The 15,321-nt window shown below is 37.3% G+C and overlaps 1 protein-coding gene across 1 annotated transcript in view; it reads left to right on the top strand.

Annotated features, from left to right (window-relative positions):
• POLA1 (DNA polymerase alpha 1, catalytic subunit) overlaps positions 1-15,321 on the top strand; it is a 305,080-nt gene that overhangs the window by 31,557 nt on the left and 258,202 nt on the right. Inside the window, 8 exon segments of the mRNA XM_073013830.1 lie at positions 454-592; positions 1,301-1,455; positions 5,868-5,952; positions 7,271-7,332; positions 9,386-9,475; positions 11,612-11,728; positions 13,029-13,204; positions 15,042-15,171. Of these exon segments, the coding sequence (XP_072869931.1) occupies positions 454-592; positions 1,301-1,455; positions 5,868-5,952; positions 7,271-7,332; positions 9,386-9,475; positions 11,612-11,728; positions 13,029-13,204; positions 15,042-15,171 (954 nt within the window).

Genomic DNA, 15,321 nt, shown 5'->3' with positions numbered 1-15,321 from the left:
GTCTTGATCTCCTGACCTTGTGATCCGCCTACCTCTGCCTCCGAGAGAAGAAAAACTTAAGAACTATTTCTGACAGTGGTGATGAAAAGTATTTTCAGTAAGTTCCACTCTTGCTTTCATTCTTCTAATGGAGTGGTACTTACTTGGCTATTCTTTATCAGTAAGGCATGTACAGCTCTGGACAGAAATTCTCTTTTGGGGGAGCTTCTTGGCCTATTTTTCTTCTAATGGGTGTCATCAAGATGCATTATTTTGTCATTGTGAATTGGTTTTGTTTCCTACTGTGAATTGTTTTGGATTTCATTTGTGGCAAATTACGTTTCATATGTATCAAAGGGGTTTCTTCTGTGCTTCATAGAGAGGCTTTTGTTTATTTCAAATATAGACTTTGGAAAATGCAAAGTAATAGTTTTAAACAAAAAGATTTTTTTTTTTTTTTTTTGCCTTTTTCAGGCTGAAATACCACAGCTTCCTCAAGATTTGAAAGGAGAAACTTTTTCTCATGTATTTGGGACCAACACATCTAGCCTGGAACTATTCTTGATGAACAGAAAGATCAAAGGACCTTGTTGGCTTGAAGTAAAAAGTCCACGTAAGGAAAAAAATATGCTCAGAATGCTGAATAGATTGCTGATAGATGTGGTTTTTAAAAGGGAAGTTAGGAAATTGATCTATTTATTTTAATGTGTCTACTTCCTTTTCTGTTTGTTTCTTCAGTTTTCTTTGAGTGAGTATAGGGAGTACATTTGGAATCACCTTATCTCTGTAATGCCTGGCAGTTTAGTCTGAGGGAGGCCTTAGTTTGGGGTGCATCCCTCATTATGCTGTTATTCATATGTACTTCTGACCTGGCTGATGTGGCCCAGCTGTTCTGCATAGTGAACTGCTGACCTTTGAAGGAGGAGAATCGCTATTCAATATAGATAGTGCATGTTTGGCCTGTTACCTGATGTTTTTCAGTAATTGCTTCTATGATAGTCTGCTTTGTCTTAAAAATGTTTCATGATTCCTCCAAGGCAGTGTTTCAGTTTTTTTAAAACCTATTTTGGGTCCTGGATTCTTTGGAGAATCTGATGAAAGCTATAGACCTCTTTCCCAGGAAAATGAACATATGTACACACACGTGAGGATTTGCATACAACCCAGTAATGTGGCTTATTTTTAGTTAGATGTTATAATATGTCATTCTTATTAGAAGGCAGGGTTGAAGAATATGCCAGTTAATGACAGATGTCTTAATTATAGTAGTTTTTCTTTTTCAGTAAATAGCTATTGATCTGTTGTATCTATTCTTTTTCAGAGCTCTTGAATCAGCCAATCAGTTGGTGTAAAGTTGAGGCAATGGCTTTGAAACCAGACCTGGTGAATGTAATTAAGGATGTCAGTCCTCCACCGCTTGTCGTGATGGCTTTTAGCATGAAGACAATGCAGAATGCAAAGAACCATCAAAATGAGGTTTAAAAAATAGGACAGATTTTGTACCCATGCCTTAGATGCGATACTTGCCTGAACTTGCACAGCTTTACTTTAAGAGAAAGTTGTTCTTTTTGGAGGGGAAAGAATACTAATTCACTACTAAACTCTTATTATAGAGAATGAATTGAATTTGTCTAGTGTTGGAGTTCTTTCTTAAAGACTTAGATTGCTGAACTTATTTTTGTCTATTAAATTTTTTACTTAGGAGAACTTCAAATGGACACAGACAGAATAATAAAATGAACTCCCCATAACAACCACTCATATTCAGTAGTTAGCAAGATTTTGTCACACTTGTTTATTTCTCTCCTTTTTTTTGTCTTCTTGAAGTATTTTAAAGCTAGTCTCAGACATTGTGTCATTTTCCCTGTGAACTTTGGTATGCTTCTCTCAAAATGTGGTATTTCTTATATAATACCCTTAGCACACCTAATAACATTAACAGTGACTCCTTGGTATAATCTAAAATACTCACTCCATACTTAGATGACTCTGTCTCTCAAGATGCCTTTTAACACTCGGTTTGTTTGAATTAGGATTCACACAAGATTCACAGATGGTGTTTAATCTCTGTGCCTCTTGAATTTCTTTTAAATAGGAAGAACTCACTCCCACTCTCCAGTTTTTTTAATAACATTGAAAAATTAAAGAATCATTGTTGGTTGTCTCGTAGAATATCCCATTTTCTCTATTTATTTGCTTTGTTGTGGTGCCATTGGACTTTTCCTCTATACCAGGGGTTGGCAGGCAATGAATTGTCTATAAGCCAAATCCAGCCTGCTACCTATTTGTGTAAGTCAAGTTTCATTGGAAGACACCATGTCTACAGCTGCTTTTGCACTATGACAGCAGAGTTGAGTAGTAATGCTGACCATATGGCCTGCAAAGCCTAAAATATTTACTGTCTGGCTCTTGAAAGAAAAAGTGTGCTGATCCAGCCTTATCCTTCATATTTCAGCATACTATAAATGAGCTCTAAAGGATCAAATTAGATTCAGGTTCAACTTAGCCAAAATGCTTTATAGGTGATGCAGTGTACTTCATATTACATCATATCAGAAGACACAACGTCTGGTTAAGCTGCTATTAGTTGACAAAGGCTGGGATCAATGGAAAAAAATAACCTGCTATTAGCGAGTCTGTGTCTGATTAGCGGCTGAATGAATGAGAACTATTGTAGTTCTCCATCAGCTTTTCATCTAAGGTTTTTTAACCTTGACACTATGTGTATTTTGGGCCGGATAATTCTTTTGTGGAGTACTGTGCTAGGTATTGTAGGATGTTTAACAGCGTCCCTGATCTTTACCTTCTAGATGCCAGTAGCATCCCTCCCCTCTAGTTGTGACAACCAAAAAATGCCTACAAACAAATCATCAGATGTCCCAATGCCAGGGGATGTGTATGTGTATATAAAATTACCCCCAGTTGAGAACCACTGAGCTAATGGCTTCATTTATTAGTCATTTTTGCCTGAATTAGTTATTTCATTAGGAGCTGTAAAATGGTAGTTTTTTATAATTCTGTCTATGGCTTTTAAATTTTTCTATAAAATTAAATTTTTCTCTTTAGCCAGTATTATTTGGTTATGCCATAATGGTTTATTCTGGAAAGACAGGATAAATGCTTACTTCTTTCTCTTTTATTGCCAGTTGTCCTAGTAGGAGGTTGGGACCTACATTACATGCAGTCGTGACTGATGCTTTATTTATTTATTTATTTTTGTTGTTATGTTTTAACTTCCTAAGCCCTTTTGACATTGATAGGGATCTTTTTTAACAGCATTTTGTCAGTATTTTCACTCTGATTTTTTTTTTTTAGTTTATGATTTGATTTTTTTTTTTTTTTTTGAGACAGTCTCACTCTGTTGTCCAGGCTGGAGCGCAGTGACGTAGTCTCGGCTTACTGTGGCCTCTGCCTCCCAGGTTCAAGTGATTCTCCTGCCTCAGCCTCCCGAGTAGCTGGGATTACAGGTGTGGGCCACTATACCCGGTTAATTTTTAGTAGAGATGGAGTTTCACCTTGCCTAGGCTGGTCTTGAACCCCTGACCTCACGTGATCCGCCCACCCCAGCCTCCCAAAGTGCTGGGATTACAGGTGTGAGCCACTGCACCTGACGTGATCTTTTAATAATAGTTAATATATTAGATGGCCATAGTTCATAGTTAAGTGTTTGGGAGAAGTTTAATTAGTAGTTAGTTAAAATTTTAAAAAAGTATCCACCTCTAGTGTCCAGATTGAGGTTTCCAGTTTCCATTTCCTTTTTTTTTTTTTTTTTTTTTTTTTTTGAGACGGAGTCTTGCTGTCTTCCTAGGCTGGAGTGGAGTGCAGTGATGTGATCTCCACTCACTGCAACCTCTGTCTCCTGGGTTCAAGTGATTCTACTGCCTCAGCCTCCCGAGTAGCTGGAATTACAGGCATACACCACCACCATGCCCAGCTAATTTTTGTATTTTTAGTAGAGACGGAGTTTCACCATGTTGGCCAGACTGGTCTCAAACTCCTGACCTTAAGTGATCCACCCACCTTGGCCTCCCAAAGTGCTGGGATTACAGGCGTGAGCCACCGTGCCCGGCCCCATTTTCTAATAAAAGGAAATTGGGTTCTCTGGAGTAGTGGCTGATTCAGGGAAGGAAATGTCCAGGATGTCTGGAACATCTTATACCAGAAAGCAAGGACAGTATTAAAATCTACTGAAGATATGTCAAAAGGACTCAGGAATCATCTTGAAGAGTCTTCTACTGAACAAAGATGGGACAATGTGAGGGTAAGAATAAGTTTAACAGATTGCAACACATCAGATCCATGAGTTCATAATGATACTGTCTGCAGTGACACCACATTGATCACTTCTGAAGGAAGCTAGGGAACCAACTCATTATTTTGAAAACTGATAAAGGGATTGAATGAATAAGTTTTTTGACTTTTCTGAACGCATACTATACCTCAGCAACCAAATAATTGATGAGGGTAAGTTTCTCTTCATAGAAGGTTTCAGCTAATAAATGAAAGATAAATGGAATAGTACCACTTTGTAATTGCCGGTGAAATAATGGATCTAGGAAGTGATCACCAGTGGGTACTTATATCTCTAAGGTAGAGATGAGCAGACATTATGTGCCTGTGCCTTTTGATAGAAGTAATCAGCACCTCTGAAGTATTCTTGCTCCAAAATTGAACCTGATTTTGATCAAGCTTTTAGACCTAACTATGAATTTATAGGCAGTGTGGAGACAGAAAAACAAGTTAAATGATGCTGTTGGGACACAAGCAGTGGAATCCATTCTATGGGGCACTCTCTAGGACAAACAGCCTGGTGTCTTTAACAAATAAATTGCAGGGGAATGACAGATGGGATAGGGTTGTATCTGTAGTTTTACATATCAACCATTACAAAGTATGGTCCTTATGTGGTGAATAAAATTGAGATAATTGGAAAATATGAAAATTTAAATTCTGCCTGGATAATTGATAATTTTAAGAAATTACTATTCTTGTCATTGTATTAGGTGAGGTAATTGTATTGTGATTATATTTTTCAAACTTCTTATCTTTCAGAGTGGTGGTGGTTGTCATCTGGGTGAGATTTTGCCTCTAAGGGGACATTTGACAATGTCTGGAGACATTTTTGGTTATCACAATTCAGGGCGTCTGGGGATGGTAATACTGGCAACTAGTAGGGAGATGCTGGGGATGCTGCTGACATCATACAGTGTACAGGACAGCCCCCACAACAAAGAATTATTTGGCCCAAGATGTCAATAGCTCCACGATTGAGAAACCAGTTTTAGAGATTGATGCTGAAATCTTCCCAGATAAAATGATGGGTTTGGGTTTTGCTTCAAAATAATCTAGAGAAAGGAAGGAAGTGGGTAGGGTTATAGATGAGTTGATAATTGAAACTGGATGATGGCTATATAGGAGTTATTTTATTATGTCTTTTTTAATATGTTTACATATTTTTATAATAAAAAGTTTAAAGTATTTATTATCTTTTGAGACAGAGTCTCATTCTGTTACCCAGGCTGGAGTGCAGTGGCACGATCTCAGTTCACTGCAACCTCTGCCTCTTGGGTTCAAGTGATTCTCCTGCCTCAGTCTCCTGAGTAGCTGGGATTACAGGTGCACGCCACCATGCCCAGCTAAGTTTTGTATTTTTAGTAGAGACGGAGTTTTACCATGTTGGCCAGGCTGGTCTCGATCTCGTGACCTCAAGAGGTCCACTTGCATTAGCCTCTCAGAGTGCTGGAATTACAGGGATGAGCCACCACGCCTGGCCAAAGTTTTCGTATGTATTTAAATGTGTATCTTTAAATATTCTTGGTGATTTTGGTGAGAATGCAGAATATATAGTAGTAGTCTGGTAAGTGGGTTTTTTCCTCCTTTCTTTGCAGATTATTGCTGTGGCAGCTTTGGTCCATCACAGTTTTGCATTGGATAAAGCAGCCCCAAAGCCTCCCTTTCAGTCACACTTCTGTGGTATGTATTTTTTTTGAGCTGGTTTACTAACAGCTTGATATGAATTTCCTTATTTTTTTTTTCCAGCGATTGCATCAGTAACTTGTTTTTCAAAAATTGTTTTCAAGAATAGTGCATATTGTTAAAGAGCATTTTGTTTTGTTTTGTTTTTTGTTTTTTGCTGTGGAAACTAAGTTTTATTGGGTTGGTTGCCTCCTATTCAACTGGTTCATTTTTTTTTCTAGGAGCAGAAGTCTGGAGTCTATTTGATATCTTTTTTTTTTTTTTGTTTCAATGGTTGCTCTACTGAGGTTGAGTAGTTTTTTCCTGGGTCAAAATTAGGCTTTAACTATTTTCCGATGTCATTCTAATAGCCTATCATAGAAGCTTGATCAAAGTTTTCTGTGTGATGAGGCAAGATGCCAAGGAACAAATATTTACCTATTTGGGAGGAGTTATAGTAATATCAGTTGGAGTTGAGTTGTGCCATGCATAAAATTCAATGGATGAAACAATTCCATGAAGGTCTGCATGTATGTTTTATGAGTCAGTCCTCAAGGAGGAGACTATATTCCATGATATATTCCATGTTGAGAGCTTGGCCAGTTACCTAAGCATTTTGCTGTTTTTTAAAAAAGGGAACAATACCATTGACCTATTATATTTCCTGGGATCTTTTTCAGCCCAGAAGCAGAGATTAACTTGGCCAGCCTCTTGTCTGGTTTTCCTGGGTATTAGGAAAGTAGGACTAAAACATGCAGAGAAGGGAGTGTGAGGTATGACTGTTGTGAAATTTTACCCCTTAAGTGGGTGGAACACATGGAACAAAATGATGAGAATAGCCTGGAAAATACGTAGAAGAGAGCAATCATGAGCTCATTTCAACATGCATTTATTCACTTCCTCTATGTACGTCACTATGTGAACAGCTGTTGTGTATGGTAAGGAACTTACAGTGTGTAATGGGGAAAGCTTTGGTCAGTTTTACCTTTTGAGAAGGTTGAACTGAGTTTCTCCACTGTATGCTGCTTGGGGCATTGGTGGTGGTGGGATTTCCTTTGAGGAAGACTGCTAAAATCTTCCATTCTGACTTCAATGGATAGGTAGCAAATGTTTCATCAAAGCAGTTTTAACAACTGAAGGGACTTAGGATTCTGTGCTTGACTATTCTTTTGAGGTCATCAGCATGACCAGTCGAAGTATTTGATGATCCTCCTAATTCTTTAGGGATGGGGGGAATATATTTAAGACAGTTTCGTTTGGAAACGTGTACTGTATGATTACCTGAAATTAGACCAAGATGGGTGCTGGAATCTTTTTTTTTTTTTCCTTTTTACAGTTGTGTCTAAACCAAAGGACTGTATTTTTCCATATGCTTTCAAAGAAGTCATTGAGAAAAAGGTAAAATGTTCATTATATGAAGCACCTGTTTGTTTGGAGCGAGAAAGAAAAGGGGGGTGGTATGGACTAGTAGAAAGAAGCTGTTTTACATTTTGTTAGATTCATTCCTGCCAGATTGGACTATGACATCGACCCATTAAAATGTGTTAGACATATACACCTAGAAGCATTATTTAACAATGTTTAAATGTTTTACTACCTAAAAATAATGGGATTCTGTACTGTATTGGTGGTTGGATAGGCTCAAACCCCCCTCCAATAGCTTAATTAGACTCTTCTCTAAAATGCATAATCTTATGATTACTGTTTTGGGAAGGTGTTGGGTAGAGTCCCTCCCCAGCTTGAGGGAAACCAAATGAAGTTGGAAATACTGTGGATGTTAAGCCATGTATTGACAAAGTTGACATAGGGCTGGCCAAAATGCATCAGTGATCTCTAAATTCCAGTGTGCTCCATGAAGAAGTTTTCATGGGTTCTTAATAAAGTGGGGAGGAGTGGGAAGCAGTATAATGTAGTGAATTTTTCACAAAGGTAAATGTATTCAATCAAAAGAATTTTCTTTTATGGATTGTATGTTGTTTCTTTTACGAAGTAATGATACTGATACATTTTTAGTTTTTTTTTTTTTTTTTTTTAATGTCTTCACTTTGCAAAAGTAAGCAACTTCGTTGGGTTCTACTTATTTTATTTAATTGGCTTCAGAAGTCCAGTAGTTGGGAGGTACTGTTAGATTAGGCTATTATTTGTGAAGTGCCGTGAATTACACAACCAAGTAAAATGACCTAGGAAAATTCCATTACAGTCAAACCGACTTTTTTTTTTTTTGAGACAGAGCCCCGCTTTGTCGCCCAGGCTGGAGTGCAGTGGCGTGATATTGGCTCACTGCAGCCTCCACTCCCTAGTTCAAGGGATTCTCATGCCTCAGCCTCCTGAGTAGCTGGGATTACAGGCTCGTGCCACCATGCCTGGCTAATTTTTGTATTTTTAGTAGACACAGGGTTTCACCATATTGACCAGGATGGTCTCAAGCTCCTGACCTCAAGTGATTCACCTGCCTCGGCCTCCCAAAATGCTGGAATTACAGGTGTGAGCCACCGTGCCCAGCCAAACTGACATTTTTAAACTGACCTAGTTGTAGAAAACATATAACCATCAACTTCCATTTTTAGAGATTTTTAATGAGTGGATCTTTTGAATACCTGATTTATAATCACTAATCCAAATAGAAGCCTTTTGTGTGAAGATAGGTTTTGTTTATACTTAAAACACTTATAATTCTTTTTATTTTTATTTTTTGAGACGGAGTTTTGCTCTTGTTGCCCAGGCTGGAGTGCAATGACACAATCTCCGCTCACTGCAACCTCCACCTGCCAGTTTCAAGCAATTCTCTTGCCTCAGCCTCCCAAGTAGCTGGGATTACAGGCACGTGCCATCATGCCCGGCTAATTTTGTATTTTTAGTAGAGACAGGGTTTCACCATGTTCGTCAGGCTGGTCTCGAACTCCTGACCTCAGGTGATCCACCCATCTCGGTCTCCCAAAGTGCTGGGATTACAGGTGTGAGCCACTGCGCCCAGTCACTTATAATTCTTAAATATGTTTGTTTTTAGTCTAGTTTCTTATTTATCAGTTCTTACCATTTGGAATTATTTTATACAATCCTTGGAATTTCTTTGCCCAGTAAATGCATAAACAGTGAAGTCTACCAGGGATTATGTAGGAAAGTATGTTTTTGATAGGTACTCTGATTCATATGCTCTGAATGTGTCCAGATGCACAAGCATGTCCCTGTGGAGGGACATTTCTGTATTTTATGTTGTTCAATGCTTAAACTTTTGCTTTATTCACATGCTTATTACTAGAATGAGCTCCTCAGAGACTTTGCAATTATTACTATGAAACCTAGAATCAGGAATTTCATTGCTACATTTAATTTTGAAATGAATGGTATCTTTTAATCCTAAGAAATCTTACCATAGTTGAACAAGAAGCCAAAGTACAGTACTTGCTGACAGTAAAGAGTCGTCAGTGACTGGTGTGTTTTTATCTAACAGAATGTGAAGGTTGAGGTTGCTGCAACAGAAAGAACACTGCTAGGTTTTTTCCTTGCAAAAGTTCACAAAATTGATCCTGATATCATTGTGGTGAGTAGATGTTTGATCATGTTGTGGGGAAGCTCTTCATTTCTTAGTTCTTTTCAGTATGACTTTATTGGTGCTTTCGAGCAGCAAACAATCTTTTCAGAGTGAAATGATTCTGTGGACTGGTGGGAATTGCTGCTAATAGGAGAAAAAAATAACAAGCCCACTGCAAGATAGTTTTTTTTTTCTCTAGTATAAAAGCAACCCATGACTTAGCATTGAAGTTAAGGATTGTCTGGCTATTTATGCTTAGAGACCAGCACATAAGTAAGTAAATCTGTACAAACGGAGTTATCGCCAAAATCTTGACTTAGTAGTTATATAGTGGTCACAGGAGTTTATTAATTCCCTTGGTTTGGTGCAAGTCATAAAACTAAGTATTTTAATTTTATGAGTTCAGTGGATCTCTATGACATATTCCTTTGAAAACTCAGGGCTCGGAATTGATTTTTCTCTTGACAATCCAGTATGTCCCCACTAGACAGCTTGAGCTAATAATTCATTGAGCTATTTTTTGCCCCAATACCTGAGAGTTGTAAAGCAACATTTTGCTTTATATATCCTCTGTCCTTTCTAGTTTATAGAATATGGAATTCCTTCATTTGTCTTTTTTCTAGGTTAATGGATCAATCATTATTTTTGTTTTTTTTTCAGAGGAATGTAGGCTATAAATGCCTATATTTTGGATGTGATATGGGTAATTTGGGTACATTGAAGTCTTACAAAAGTGTTTGCTGTATTCTTCCCTACATTTATTTTTACTCTGGGATACCCTTATTTGGCTACTGTATGGCTAGCATCCTGAGTTCCTGTGGATTGGAAGTGATATCTTTGCACCCACTTCCCTTATGATATTTCAAGACCTATCTTTAAAGTTCCAAAAAGATTCTGTCCACAGTGTTGTACTGTGACATTCTGTCTCAGCACCAGGCCCTCAGTCAGCCTCCAATAACAACAGTGTCTTGGACCCCAAGGAGATGCCATGAAGCCTGGGAAACCTGGTCTGGCTTCCAGTGTTAGAGCCAAGTCTATGCATGAGAAATCTAGATGTAAGATGGAATTCTGACATGAATTTGGGTCCCTGATTCTAGGTATTATAATTTGTAAGTGAGACCTCCTCCAGGCCTTTGGGTCTTCTAATTTAATAAGCAAAACTGCTATAAATATCTAGTGGTAAAATACACATAACATAAAATTAACTATGTTGACCATTTTATAGTATACAGTTCAATGGTATTAACTACACTCATAATGTTATGCAACCATCACCACCATCCACCTCTGTAACTCTTTTCATCTTGTAAAACTGAAACACTGTACTCATTAACTTCCCATTCCCTCAGTCCCTGGCAACCACCATTCTACTTTTTGTTTCTGTGATTTTGACTACTCTAAGTAGTGGTATATAGTTTTAATTAAGTTTAATAACAAGTATATTTATTGATGTGAATTATTTTAAACTTGATCTAAGTTTTGATAAACATAGGCAAGTGAATCATGTTCACATGTTGGAAATTATGGAAATGAAATCTAGTTGCATTTTTGAGATAGTTTCTACTCTATATAGTTTCTTCATTTTTAACAAGTTTCTTATTTGAACTATTTAGTGGTATTATATATTTATCTTGTTGTATATCACTTATGAGTCTAAATCAGTAGTGTTTGAACTTAATTTTTAAAAAAGAAGCTAAATGCAGTTCCTGAGCTTTTGAAGAAGTCTTGCATAAACTGTCATACAACAAAGGCAGGTTCTATGTTTTTAAGGAAGCAAAATGGAATTATTTGAATTTAGCTTTTACCGATCACATGAAAAGTATGGGACATTAAATTTGCATTTGCCTCCGAGACTGTGAGGCATGAGTTGCAAATTAAAATACATCATATGAGCCTTGCATCAATTAGGATGAAATAAAGTTTATTCCAGCAATCTGCTTAGCAGCCTTGTTAATGTCAAGGCTAATGAATGCTGCTGATGAATAAATTCCTGAAGAAGAAAGGACCCCCAATCGGAGGTAAGTGCATGATGTCTTCAATTAGAGACTAGAAAAAGAAAGGGCAAAGAAATTCTGTGCGTATGAAGATAAATCCTCTAATTTGCATTTGTTATAACATTATCAGCTGCCTTCTTTTTCTGACTAGGGTCATAATATTTATGGGTTTGAACTGGAAGTTTTACTGCAGAGAATTAATGTGTGCAAAGCTCCTCACTGGTCCAAGATAGGTCGACTGAAGCGATCCAACATGCCAAAGCTTGGGGTAATAATGATTTTCAAAATCTTATTTATTTATTTATTTTAATGTGGGGTAGCTACCAGGGAACACACTATACTTTTTAAAATAGGAATTGGTTATCTTGTTATAGGAACTTCAGTACATTTTAACTTTGGCACTAAACATCTTTTCCTTTGAATTCAGCATATTATTCGTAAAAGCCTCTGGTAGTTTTTTAAATCATCAGCTAGAATCTAGGAATAGTGAACAAAGACAGCACATACATGTTACCTTCACTTTGTCATTCCTGAAGTGACAGCCCTTAGGGCAAGGTTGCAGGGTTCAGAAATCGTTGAGTGTTATCATTTAGGAAGAAGATGGGAAGAATGAATGGAGGAGAATTGATGTTGGTTGTATAAGAATGCAATATTGCTTGATGATGTCTTGTAATTTAAAAAAAGGAAAAAAGAAGGCAATGAACTAGTGCTTTCTGTGTTAGTTACCTCTCATGACAACTCCAGTTTTATTTTATAGACAGTCTCATAGGGGTAACATAACTTGTTCTGGATCATATAACTAGTAAGGGGGAACAACTGAGATTTGAACCCAGGCCTGGGTGACTTAAAGCCAGTGTGTACTTTTCATTCTACCTGCTTGCTTCGTGTATGAAGGTTTTTGCAATTTTTGTGTGAAGCACCTTCTTCTAAACCTGATACTGCTCAGTGCTTGAAATCTTATTTTTCTTAAAGCTTATAAATAAAATGGATATGTTGCCTCATCAGATAAGTTAGGAATCCGTACCTTTTTCATAATGTTCTCTAGAGGATTCTGCCACTACAGATCAAAGTTGGGGCCACTGCTCTTGCTTCTTTTCTTACTCATATCTCTAAGGTGGTAGAGTTGTTATTAGTACTTCATCTGAATACTTGCTTAGCTTTTTACCCCCTTCAAGATTTTCTTTATATGACATCTTCTCAGTGAGGTATACCCCATTGCCCTATTTAAGATGCAGTCCCCCCATATTCCTTGTACCCCTCACCCTGCTCTGTTTTCCCATTTTCCATATACCTGTTACCTCCTAAAACTATATAATTTCTTGCTTATGATGTCTGTTTTTTATTATACATTTCAAATGAGGCCAGGAATCCTTTCTGTTTTGATCACTGCTGTATCCTGAGTGCCTAGAATAATGTCAGATACATAGTAAATGTTCAAAAATATTTGATTGATAAATGGAAGAATGAGAGTTTTATCATAATTTTGGGCCAGCATCAAAATATGTTAGAAAGAAATGTTCTCAGTGTCTGCTCTTTCATGAAATTTGCTTTTTGTTCCCGTCTCGTAGGGCCGGAGTGGATTTGGTGAAAGAAGTGCTACCTGTGGTCGAATGATCTGTGATGTGGAAATTTCAGCAAAGGAATTGATTCGTTGTAAAAGCTACCATCTGTCTGAACTTGTTCAGCAGATTCTAAAAACTGAAAGGGTTGTAATCCCAACGGAAGATATACAAAATATGTACAGGTACGATCCTAGATTCTTCAGAATTCATCTGTCTTGAAATTAACAACAGCAGGACGCTAGTACTATCCTTAGTCTGGAGGGACATGAGCCAGTGGTGCTGTAGAGGGGAAATTGTTTCCACTATTTTCACAATTTGAACTAGTTTACCTCTTGAATTATTATAATTGATCAGTTTATCTCCATCTCCCTCACTTGTGTTAACACTATCTTGATGTTTCCTAACAGTAGTTTGGATTTAGATTTCTACTCTTAATTCATTTATTCAGGAATTAGAGTAGATATTTTAGAAATATAAAAACTGAGCAATCATTAAGTTAGAGGTATTGCTTGCTTATTTCTTCCTTCTACTCCTCTGACCATCTCTCATTCATTCCTGCTAGTTCTTCCTGAGTTCTTCCTTGGACTTCTCTTTTCTGACTTTGCTTCCTCTCTAGGTGATCTCATTGAGTCTTAGGAATTTAAATACCATGTGGATGCCTATGCCTCCCACCTGTGTATCTTCAGGTTAGACCTCCCTAAAACCTAAATTTAGGTGTATTCCTAAATACACCTCCCTGTGTATCTTCAGGTTAGACCTCCCTAAACTCAGTGTATCTATTTTACCTATTTTACTTGATATCTAATGTGAACTCCCAGCTTGTTCAAAACTGAGCTCTGATCGATCCTAGGTTCTTCCTGTAGTCTTTCCTTACTAAATTAATAAATGTATTTTTCCATTATCACTGGAAACTTCCAGAGTCTTACTTAGCCCAAAATCTCTGAGGCATCTTTAATTCCTCTCTCTGATATCCCACACTAGATGCATCAGGGTATCCTGTCAGTTCTATATTCTAAATATATCTAAGTCTGACCACTTCTTTTCAACTCCATTGGACCCATCCTGTCTAAGCTGCTATCCTCTTTCCCCTGGATTACTGGGTTAATATGCCTATCCCCTACTTTTGCCCTTTCCTCCTTGTGGTCGATTCTCAATCCAGAACCAGAGTTATCCTGCTAAAATCAAGTCATATGTGATACTCTGCTCAGAATCTTCCAGTGACTCTGTTTCATTCAGAGTAAAAATTAAAGTCCTTATTTTTACTTACAAGGTCCTTTACAGTGTGTCTCTATGTTGTTAACTCTGTCGTTATCTCCTACTGCTCTTTCCATCATTCTCTCTGATCTAGCCATATTGGCCTCTTTCCTAGCCCTGGAACTGTCAGATTTGCATGCAGCTCAGGGCTTTTAAGTGTGCTATCCTGTCTGCCTGGAATGCTCTTTCCATAAGTCTTGCTCCTTCACCTCTTCCAGATCTTTATTCTCAGTGAAATCTTCCACTATTTCCTAACAAAAATTTCAGTCTCTGCTTCTGATACTTAATATTCCCATTGCTTAACTTTTAACATTATATAACATACTGTATACTTAATTTCTTTGTCTTTTTTATACTCTGTCTCCCCCATGAGGACATAAGCTCCAGGAGGAAAGGAAATTTTGTTTGTTTTGGTCACAGCCAATGCCTGACACATAGTAAGCATGCAATATATACTCACTGGATGGAATGAATGAAAGGATTTAGATAGTTTTCAGGCTTGTAATTATTGTATTACTTCAGTTTTTCCTTACGGGATTTTGTGTGTGTGTATGTGTGTGTTTTGGAGAAAAGCATTGGGATCAATGGTATGAATGAATTCCTGGTTACATACTGACCTTATTTTAAATTGTTTCTGAAGCCAAGGTGCTGTTGCTCTGAATTTACTTACACCCAAAATTCCTTGTAATATTTTGTGAAGTTCTGATTATAGGCATTGTTTCTTTTAATTACTTGATTCTATTTCATTCTTACTTTTCTGTACAGTGAATCTTCTCAACTGTTATACCTGTTGGAACACACCTGGAAAGATGCCAAGTTCATTTTGCAGATCATGTGTGAGCTAAATGTTCTTCCATTAGCATTGCAGATCACTAACATCGCTGGGAACATTATGGTAAATTTAACTTAGAAAGGGGGAAAAAGCGTTTCCTGTTGGATTCAGTATTTGCTTTTGGGGTAGTTGTTATATGATAATGAGTCTAGATGCATGCTTATAAAATGAGTAACTTAGATTCCGAAAGCTGGATTTCTTTTGTAAAAGGAA

Source organism: Chlorocebus sabaeus, chromosome X (genome assembly GCF_047675955.1).
Source record: "Chlorocebus sabaeus isolate Y175 chromosome X, mChlSab1.0.hap1, whole genome shotgun sequence".
NCBI classification, from domain to species: domain Eukaryota; kingdom Metazoa; phylum Chordata; class Mammalia; order Primates; family Cercopithecidae; genus Chlorocebus; species Chlorocebus sabaeus.
The sequence above is the reverse complement of the archived record's forward strand: the minus strand, read 5'-3'. Positions and strand labels throughout refer to the sequence as shown.